The following is a 10331-nucleotide window of genomic DNA, read 5'->3' as shown; positions in this document are numbered from 1 at the left end:
TTATCAGAACCATAAATTTGGCGTAATTAGAATTTGTAAGCTCTAATTAGTTATTTCTCACCAAAACAACAAAATCATAATAGCTCAGGAAATGGGTAATGATAGTTTGAGGCGGTCTACAACTCCAAGATTTGGAAGACATTACGCGATCTTAGTTCTACTGTACTTTTTACATATGAGACGGACACAATTAAGCTTTGTTTCAGACAGCTATATTATGCCTGGCTTTCAATGAACACAACAACACAATTTCTTATTTGATCACTGCTTTATAGTTGCCTATACCCACAAAACGTTTTTTTACAAAAAAAAAAAAAAAAAAATAAAGAAACCAAAAAAAAAAAAAAAAAAAAAAAAAAAAAAAAAAAAAAAAAACTGTCCAAAACAAAAATAACATATAAAAAAATATGATATTTAGATTACACTTTTCACGATTAGCTGTATACAAAGTTACTTTTTCTACCACTTAACAAAAACACTAATTATTAATGATCGCAATGAGAAGGGAAAAAAGAGTTGTGGGGCATAAGTCTAAATTTAAGACTTCAATTTGTAACATGAAGGAATTTGGGGGAACTTGTGCGTAGACCAGGAAGAATTAATGGGAATAAGAGAGAACAAAGAAACAGTCTGAAGATAAATTTGTTTATATGAATAAAAATCTGGTTTATGGTCTTACACGTGTACTCTCTAATATTAGAATAGGCTATATATATGTCTGGCTGTTTGTATTTGGGATCAAGAAAGAAATAATAAAAGGTTTGGCTTTCTCTTCCTCTTCTTCCCATCTGTTCTTACTGTTCAAGAAGATTCAATTTCTACAAGAGCAACTCGTTCTCTACAGAAATGAGTATTGAAGCTCGAAAGGGAAAATTGCCTATTCAAGATAATGGTATGCCTCTCTGTGATAAAAAAAAGGAGAAAGAAAGGGTGCAATAGCAACTCGTTCTCTATATATATGATTTTCTTAATCATATATATATTTATTAATTTTTTAAAAAATTAAAAAAATGATCATCTGAAATCCAAGTTTGACATGCTTATAACTGAATCGAGCAACTCAGCAAGATGAATCTAACAAGCCCAAGATCACTCTAATCTGTATTATTAAGACACTTAAATGCTAAAAAATGATTTATGATTAAGAAAATCGATATAGACCATATGATTGAGTATTTTGGATCCTTGCACAAATTATCAAAATATTAATCGCAAAAATCCAATAAATACAGTCTCATTCTCCACATGAGAGGATAAAAGAAAGGAGAGAAATAGATAAATTTTCAATTATCGCCATCAATGACCACCACAAGCTATTGTTATCGATAGGGGTGTCAAAATGAATTTTTAAGTTGAGTTTGGGTCAAACACAAAATTGAGTCTCCTTTAACTGATCTGACCCGAACCAGACTTAATTAGACAAATGGATAAGAAATTCAAAACTAAACCTAACCTACTAACCTGCGGGAGCGAGAGATAAGTTTGGGACTACACTAGAATGACTACGGGTGAGAGATGGTGCGGAAGTGCATGACTGCAGGGGAGAGCGCAACTATGGGTAAGGGTGGGACAACGCAAGTGTGTGACTATGCATGTGCGAGCACATGTGCCAACAAAAGCCTAGCAACGAGCAAGCGAGGGAAAGGCCTCGTTGACGCAAGCGCCTACACGACTGCGGGCATCGAGTGTTAGCGCCTTGAGTGATTTTGTGAAGGTGTGTGAGTCCAGGGTGAGGTGTCTGCGTGGGGGCGACTAATGAGGTTGGATGGGGACTCGAGTCAAATCAGGGTAATAGTTGACCATGACTTGACCAGATTTTTTAAATGGGCCAAAAATTGGAACCCGAAGCCGATCCAATTGTTAAACAGATCAACCTGAACCCAAATTTTTCAAGTCGGGTTTGGGTCAGGTCAATAATTGATAGCCTTAGCCATCGAGAACCACCGTCACCATTAGTAATCGCCGCCACTAGAATTCTAACAAGATATAACCCTGTTGTTGGGTGTAGTTGTTTGCATGTGGACCCTGCTTTTTATAATCCCTATTGGTGAAATCAAGTCATATTATTGGGTGTTAATTGTATATCTATGAACACTTGATTTATGTTAATCCCCATAAGAGAAACCACATCATATTCTCAATTTGTCATCTTCTTCAACGATGGGAAATGAAGGATTTCTATATCTTTTGATATATAGTGAATGTTTCATTTGGGCAAGGCCATGTGACTTTTCCCTTTCTGAATTTTCCATGTAAAAAGTTTTGATTTTATAACTTTTTTCTGTATGTGTTGAATTTGTGTACAATGCTAAAATGTAAAATACAAACTCTATCAACTTAAAAATTTTAGCAACTAACAATTATTCCACAAATTTTCCTATAATTAATTTATAATATCAATAAATGTTTTTAAAACAAATTAATTTATATATACAAAAAGTGAAATTGAACAAACTAATTTAAATCAAATTGAAAGATTTCATAATCCAAAAGGTCAAATTGATAATCTCGTTATGAGCCAAATTGAAATTTAGATGCATTAAAAATGTTAAAAATGTACAGTTGTATTATATTAAGTATATTTAGTGTGTTTGTATATATATAAAAATTAAAATATATTAAATTTAATAAATATTTTACCTAAAAATATTGTTAAGATTGAAATTTGTCAAAGTTTGAGGAGCCCATGAGATACTTATATTTTGAAAAAATCAAACATTTTATTTTACTTTATTTTGACTGCGTATTATGTTCACAACAGATAATCTCCATCAATATAGATTAAAAACATTGAGAACATGAGAAGCTGTACTAATGAAATATAAATAACAATTTAAGTATGATATGACACAATAAATAAAAAAGAATTCATATAGCAAACTCCACATAATGAGATAAAAACTTATTATTATAAAATAGCTATTAAAATATTCAATTTAGAAAAAAATGCATTTTTTATAGATATTATCATCTAAATTAGATCAAAATAATAAAATTTTATAAAAAAAACTTGACTCCCATAAATTATTCTCCTACAATCAATTTTTTAAGAGTGGATCTACACATTTCTCCCTTCTTGAGGCAAAATATCTCATAGCCATCCTATTTTTCTTCTAGACATAAAATTCTCAAAGAAGATAATTGAAAGTAGGCTTTTCCTACAAAGTCGAAGGAGATCAAGAAAGTTCAAAATGGTTTAGAAGAAAGATATCTCTCAAAACAGTTTTAAGATTTAAAATAACAACAAGAAAACAAAATCCATCAAATGAAATAGCTGATTAGAACACTCTTTTAGCATGAAAGAAGATTTAGTTCTCATGTAGAAACTAATTTATCTTCACTTTCTGAGCTTGCCTGTTCCTTTTCTTAGGGCCAGACTTGGCAACTTGGAGGCTTCGGCGCACTGCACTAAGCCTTGCAAGCGCTGCCTTTTTCAGATCAGGTCTATAATGGTTGTCTGCAACCTGGCAAAATAAAGGATAAAAATTCAATCTTTACTGATTTGGTGTGATGAATTTTGAAAATACAAAGAAAATTTTATGATTCATTTGAACCTTTCAGAGCCTCTATGAAAGGAAGGAGATTTCAATCACATTACAATCAGGATTGAAAAGAAAGATGATATGAATCACAGAAAACAAAGCGTAGAAGCAAAAGTAAATTATTTCATTGAAGATCTGGAAGTGAAAACAGACCTTGATCATCACAACAAAATCATATACGCATCCTTCAAGAGAAACTTGCAGAACAAATGATATAAATTTAAAGAGAAATGTAAATTTGATTCATTTTATTGTTTGACAAAATCCAAGTGCTGAAAATGTTGTTAACCACTCACATGAGAGATTTTGCTAGACAAGAGAGGAGAATTTAAAGTTCTAGATTAAGTTATCAACCATAAATTGGGGTATAGATTTAGCTAAAGTTTCTCAAAAACAACAAAATCATATATAGCAGAAATGGGTAATGATGAGTTTGAGGCGGCCTACAACTCCAAATTGAAGACAAGCGATCAGTTCTATGACTATGAGCGACACAATTAAGGCTATGTTTCAGACAGCTATATTATTGCCTGGCTTTTCAAACAACAAACACAATTTCTATTTGATCACTGCTTTTTAGTTGCCTCCCAAAAAGTTTTTACAAGAAAATCACTTTCTACGATAGCTATACAAAGTTACTTTTTCTACCACTTTACAAAACAGTAAAAATGATATCGCAATGAGAAGGGAAAAAGAGTTGGGTAAGTCTAAATTAGGATTCAATTTGTAACATAAAATTTGGGGACTTGTGCGTAGACCAGAGAATTAATGGAATAAGGAACAAGGAAAAGTTGAAAGATAAATTTGTTTATATGAATAAAATCTGGTTTTGTTGGGATACGTACGCCGCCTATAAAATTAGTTGTGAATAATTGCAGGGAAAATAGCAAATATATACTTTAAAAATGAAAAAAAAAATCACTTGATTATTTTCAAACGTTAAACCTATGAATAATAAATAATTTCTTTTTATTAGATAGGTATGAAAATCAATTTTGTAAAATTTGTAAGATAATTTCAAAATAAAGATTGTAACACGTCATAATGTAATAGTTATTGATGTATATTTTAAGATCATATTAAAATAGTAATAATTAATAATTATCCTATGAAGAGATTGCAGAATTAAAAGGTGATAACAATGGTTGAAAAGTTTCTAAACCACAATGTGGAGGAATGTAAGTGCACCCTTGATCAAGTTGTGTCACAGCTTAATACCTATTTTGTTTGCTCGGACACGCAAATGGCATACATATTCATACAGAAAGGGTTGTAGAAAATATCGCACCAATACATAATTTGAGAGCTTATCTAAGTACAATGGTCATATAACCAATTCAGCCCAACGTGGACCTTTTTGGGCATTCTCCATAAGATATGACACCAATTATGTCCAAAGGGTTACAAAGATTAAAATTCTCAATGCATTTTATGTATTAAAAATGTCATTGCACTGATTAGGGGTGGATCTCTCCCTTCAGGATGGGGGAGGGGGAGAATCCCCCCTAAAAAATTTAAAATACTATAATCTTCAGGCAATTCAAACATAAAAAAAGTTAAGAGTAATAATATTTTGTAGACTACCATATATGTACATTATAACATATAAATGGCAAGATACGACATGAGATTAGAGAAGCCTTAATAAAGATTATTTGGGACCTATTTGTGCCTAAGCCTGCCTCAACATATAATAACATGATTTAAATGAAGTGGCGCCTATGACGAGTTTTGGGTCACATAAGGTTCTACAAGTTCAAATCAGCTCAGCACACAAGCAGGATCATTTATTATGAAAAAGATAAAACTATCTTGATTCAGATAACTATTATAATGATATGATAAAAAATAACTAGAAAAAAAAAATATAAGAAATCACTTGATTAAAAAAAAATGAGGCATAATATTTAAATATTTTTACTAATTTTGTACATAAACAAATTCTAATAATTTGTATATACATTTTATATTAATATTTTTTAAACTAGTCAGAACACAAGCTAAACAAGTTGAATCGAAATTAACTTAAGCTTGGATTATTAGCTTATCCAGCTCAACTCATTAGCAATTTATTATATTGAGCCCATGCCGATTCACAAGTGGGCTTGACTCAATTACACCCCTTAAAGCTAACAATTGGATTCAACAACAACAGCAAGAATGATCAAAGTGGTAGAAGTTTGGTGATATTTAAGGATCAAAGGTTCATTTAGCAATCTATTAGTTGTTTGATAAACCCCTAGAAAAAGAAATCATTTTTTGAGTCTGATGGTTAAAATAGAACCAAAAAGATTGATCAATACTAAGTCTAAATTACAGAAACTAAGCAGTAAATTTACCCATCTCACTGATGTGTACACAAATTTTTGCATGAATAAATAGATTTCAATTCATAATAATATACATGAAGAAAATGTGCATCTATTAACGTTCCTGTAGCCCAGGCAATGAATCGTTCATTTATAACGAATCCAATTAGAAATATAGAAGAAAGACACACTATAAGGAGTTTAGTGCTTCAAATTTATGAATCTTAGTCTTTAAGAATGTAAAATTTCATCGTTTTAAGATGAAACTTTACAATAATATATCCTACAAACAATAATAAATCCTGCAAACCCTGTATCTACAAACGAGTATGGCAAGTTATAAATGCAAAAATTAAAGGAAAAAAAATGAAGAAAAAGAAATTATAACCACACAAAGAAAAAGCTCAAATAACATTGCTGCTAGATGATATGTACACAAAAAGCACAAAACAGTGAAAAGCATGTAAGGGAAGATCTTTTCACAGCGGAGAATTATATAAAATTCAGGTATAAAAAAGCCATTACCTGACTAATCACTGCCTTTGCCACTTTGCGGAATTCTCTCTTCATAATCGACCTGTGGGACAGACTAATCGGTTTGTTCTGCTTTTTCTTCTTCGTAGTAGCAAGGACAACAGAGAGATCTTTTCCAGCAGGCTGAATGGATACGGTCTTCTTGTTCGCCAAACCTAAAATTTTTTAAGACAATTTGTCGTCTCTATAGCAAAAGGAGTAAACAAAGTCAAACAAAATGCAAGTGCACTCACTCACCAGAGAACTTGAATGAATGAACATTATAAAGGTTGTTCTTCTCCTTGCTAAACTGCACCATGGCGCTACCGTTACCAAACTGCTTCAACAGAAAGGCATTATTCTTCTTCACTATCTCCCAAATGAGAGCATCGGGAACAGTAGCCATTGCACCTGCGTGGCAAACAAAAGAAAAGAAAAGCAGTAAATTTGTGGGTGTGAGTGCCCACGTTTGGATCTTTAGATCTAACCAAAAAACGGCACAAATAGGAGTATTGGTCAATACGGAAAAATTAAAATGACAGAACATCAAACGAACCAAAGATTAAGCAACAAATTTCTCTTCCTGGTTATTCACTGCATAAAACTATTGCAATTAAATGAAGGTCTGATAGTATCTAAGAAAAAAATACAAGGAATAGTTTTAGAGAACTAAAAAAAATTCAAGCCAATGAAAATCATGAAATGAACATATAACTATTACGATTAAATGATCTATATACTGAAAGCTAAAGAATTCACTTGATAGAGATGGCGAGAACACAAAGGATTAAGGATGGCACCAAGTACTGTCCTTACCACCACCTGCTCAGTCACCTGATTGAAGGCTGTATTGTTTTCAAAGATTTGATAGAGAAGAATTTCAGGGGAGGAGCACGAACTCGGACCCATACACTAGTGCGAACGGAGTGGATTGTGTTGGGGTCCTATAAGTGGCAGATAGGCCCACAAGGCTTCCACCAACCTCTCATCCCACTGACGTTTATTGTCATTGAGGATCTTTTTAATAATCTGTACATTAAATGGAGTGCTAGAATAGTTCATTAATGCCTCAAGAGAGAGATATCCATGTCCCATCCTTGAAAATTCTAGAATTCCAAGAATTCAAACTTCATCTTACTCAGGTAATCAGGCTTCTTTAGATAGTTTGGCCAAAATTTATCCACGATAGAGCTCAACCTGAGCACGTGGATGTCCAAGTATATCCTTTCAACTCATATGATATATCAATGCACTTGTAAACCCGATTATTGATATTTGATAACTCCTTGTTAATAGCCTCAACTTTGAATTCCTATACCTTTGCTTTCTTATTGAGTGAAAACAACTCATAGGAGAAATCTTCGTCCCAATTTCCTCAATCTTAGTTACTAGGGGAGTGGGGTAAGGAGGAATAGGATGCTAAATCTTTGAATTTCTTCAAGATTATTAGTTAAGCAATTTCATGAACCCTAAAAGGTCTTTGACTTTTAAAAACCATCTTTATATAATACCCTACAACATCTTCAATCTAATGAAAAAGGACTTAAATCTACGACGCTATATGACAACATATATGGTATGAAGTGTGGGAAGAATAAGACTGGCATCAAATTTCTTGCCATTAATTTCATCAACATCCTGATCATCCACATAAGTAACATAACAACGAATCTTCAATAATGAAAGCGTATTCCAGAAGGTACCATCATCTTGAAGAATAATATCAACAACTGAACACTATAGGTGGAGATTTGAAATCCAACTTTAAAAGTTCAATCTTTCATTGATTTTGGCTTAATTAATTCATATTATTCAGCAACTTGGGAATCTACAACCAAAGAATCACTTGAGGACTAGAAATCACTTGATTCTCGAAACATATTCAAGTCCCCATGAGTCATCTCCAGCATACACTTGGATAATGATGCTCAAAAGTCATAATTGTCAAAGCATTTTAAATACAATAGAAAAGCACTCCAAAAAATATCTCTGGATAGCGTAACATATGATTCCTTTCTAGACTTTGACAAACATCTTGCACAACAATCAACTATTACAAAACATCTCAAAATAACACGAAACGCTAACATTAATAACATTAAAAATATAAAATATGTCTCAAATAAATTGAAGGAGGCTGTCATTCAACAACATTAGATTAATTTGAATCTACTATATTACCTGCAACAACACATCACCTAATGTAAGATCTAACAATATGCTATCAAAAATTTATTTTTAAATCAGTGTTATTGAATTATCAAATTATTTATAGCATAAAAAAAAAACTCAAGTATTTCAAATCTGATCAAGGTACAAAAAAGTTACACTCATGGCTAAGTAGGTGATTATTATTTTTACTACCATATTTAGATATTTCATACAGGGTTAGTAATCATAAATCTTATATAAATATAATCAAATAGACAAATTTTTTATAATTTATAATATTTTCACACATTAGTCTCTTGGTGTCAAGGTTCACAGATATAGAGAATAATGTTCAATGAGAACATTAAAAGGAAAATTTTGTTGGAAAATGAAAAAATTTGTCAAATATTAAATGAGCTCATCAAAGAAATAAAAATTGTTACAATATCAATAACAGTCCTGAGATAATACTACATAACACAACTAAAATAGATATATGTGATGATAGAATAATGCTTTCAACAAGATACAAATTTACAACAATCAACAATATATAATATAATTTGAACTTCCTAATTGGTAAAAGAAATAATACTTCATGTTATACTAACTCTCTTTCAACTTACCAATTAAAACCTATAAACTATTGAAAAAAATATATTCTTTTATCATTCGTAAATGTTGGAGACATAAAAAAAAGGTTTATTTACAAAGAGAAGCAAAAACATATCAAATGAAATTACAAGATATCAAATTAAGTTATTAAATATAAAAAATGTTAATATAATTTAACATCATAAATTCAATATTTTTATTAATGCCTAATAGATATGAATTACTTGCCTTTACTTTATATGAAGAATAAGCCAACATTGAAGACAAAAAAAGCAACTGAAGGATCACACAACAATCATTTTAAATTTTTAACAATATCAGTTCTTGGAAAACAATGTAATGGCATCTCAAAATAAAAATTAAAAAAATCCTAATTTCAAATACAAGATTCTCATGTAACATGCACATTAATAATCTCAGGCTTCACAATATCTACATCAACAATTATACAAATAAAACCTAATATATCATAATCATGATAGCTCATTAGTTCATTACATGGTATGTTTTGGTAGGACATTAAGTTAAATGATTTGAGGCTAGATAGAGATGATCACAATTGTTGTCATAGAAGTCTTAAAACAATAGTTCAACTTCAAATGATTAAAGTATATGAGCATTTCTTCATCTCTTGAATTCATGTCTCATCTTTCAAAAGGATCTCTAAGCTTTTAGAATGTAGAACATTCAATCAAATCAAATAAACAGTTATTCACTGAGCAATTAATTTAAAGATGCCCATTTGGCTCTAAACCTTTACACAAGAAGGAATTTTGAACTCATTATATAGATACATAGTCATTGTGGGGAGATTTAAATGACAGAAAAAGGTAAATTGAAGCACGAAACAATCAAAGGAATCAAAGGACATGCAACTAATTCTCCTCTAAGCTATTCATGTTAAGCAGCATTTTCAGTTAAGTTAGTTGAAATCAAAGTCTTATAGTATCTAAAAAGAAAAGGGAGCAATAATTTTGGGAGAACGACTTCTGCTAAAAAAAAGCGTGCATCTTCGACCCGTAAATGAAGAAAGCAACAGAATTTGATAAAAATAAACGGAAAAACTTAGATCGTCACAAGATTAAGAAATAAAATGCATCAAACTGGCGAACGATTTACCAAGGACAGACGAAGAGGTTCGCTCTCAGCTCTCTCTCCCTGTCGTTCCACGGCCTCGCAGGAACCGGCTAAATCACGAAGC

At 31.4% G+C, this 10331-nt stretch overlaps 1 protein-coding gene across 1 annotated transcript; it reads right to left on the bottom strand.

Annotated features, from left to right (window-relative positions):
• Nucleotides 1-3125: 3125 nt before the first annotated feature.
• On the bottom strand, nucleotides 3126-10331 carry LOC110112856 (60S ribosomal protein L28-2). The gene is made up of 4 exons (XM_020845224.2): nucleotides 10250-10331; nucleotides 6623-6775; nucleotides 6377-6540; nucleotides 3126-3464 (listed from the first exon to the last, which is right to left on the bottom strand). Exons 2-4 carry the CDS (start codon nucleotides 6768-6770, stop codon nucleotides 3327-3329), a joined length of 450 nt encoding a protein of 149 aa, XP_020700883.1. The 5' UTR covers nucleotides 6771-6775; nucleotides 10250-10331; the 3' UTR covers nucleotides 3126-3326.

The sequence above is a fragment of the Dendrobium catenatum genome, unplaced genomic scaffold (genome assembly GCF_001605985.2).
Source record: "Dendrobium catenatum unplaced genomic scaffold, ASM160598v2 original_scaffold_27042, whole genome shotgun sequence".
NCBI classification, from domain to species: Eukaryota; Viridiplantae; Streptophyta; class Magnoliopsida; order Asparagales; family Orchidaceae; genus Dendrobium; species Dendrobium catenatum.
The sequence above is the reverse complement of the archived record's forward strand: the minus strand, read 5'-3'. Positions and strand labels throughout refer to the sequence as shown.

What these genes read in the sequence shown, in the direction of transcription:
- LOC110112856 (XM_020845224.2), bottom strand. Translation starts at nt 6,770, where the DNA reads ATGGCTACTGTTCCCGATGCTCTCATTTGGGAGATAGTGAAGAAGAAT. An exon ending in TCATTCATTCAAGTTCTCTG is followed by an intron (nt 6,541 to 6,622) that starts GTGAGTGAGTGC and finishes AAAAAATTTTAG; the next exon opens with GTTTGGCGAACAAGAAGACC. An exon ending in CAAAGGCAGTGATTAGTCAG is followed by an intron (nt 3,465 to 6,376) that starts GTAATGGCTTTT and finishes TTATTTTGCCAG; the next exon opens with GTTGCAGACAACCATTATAG.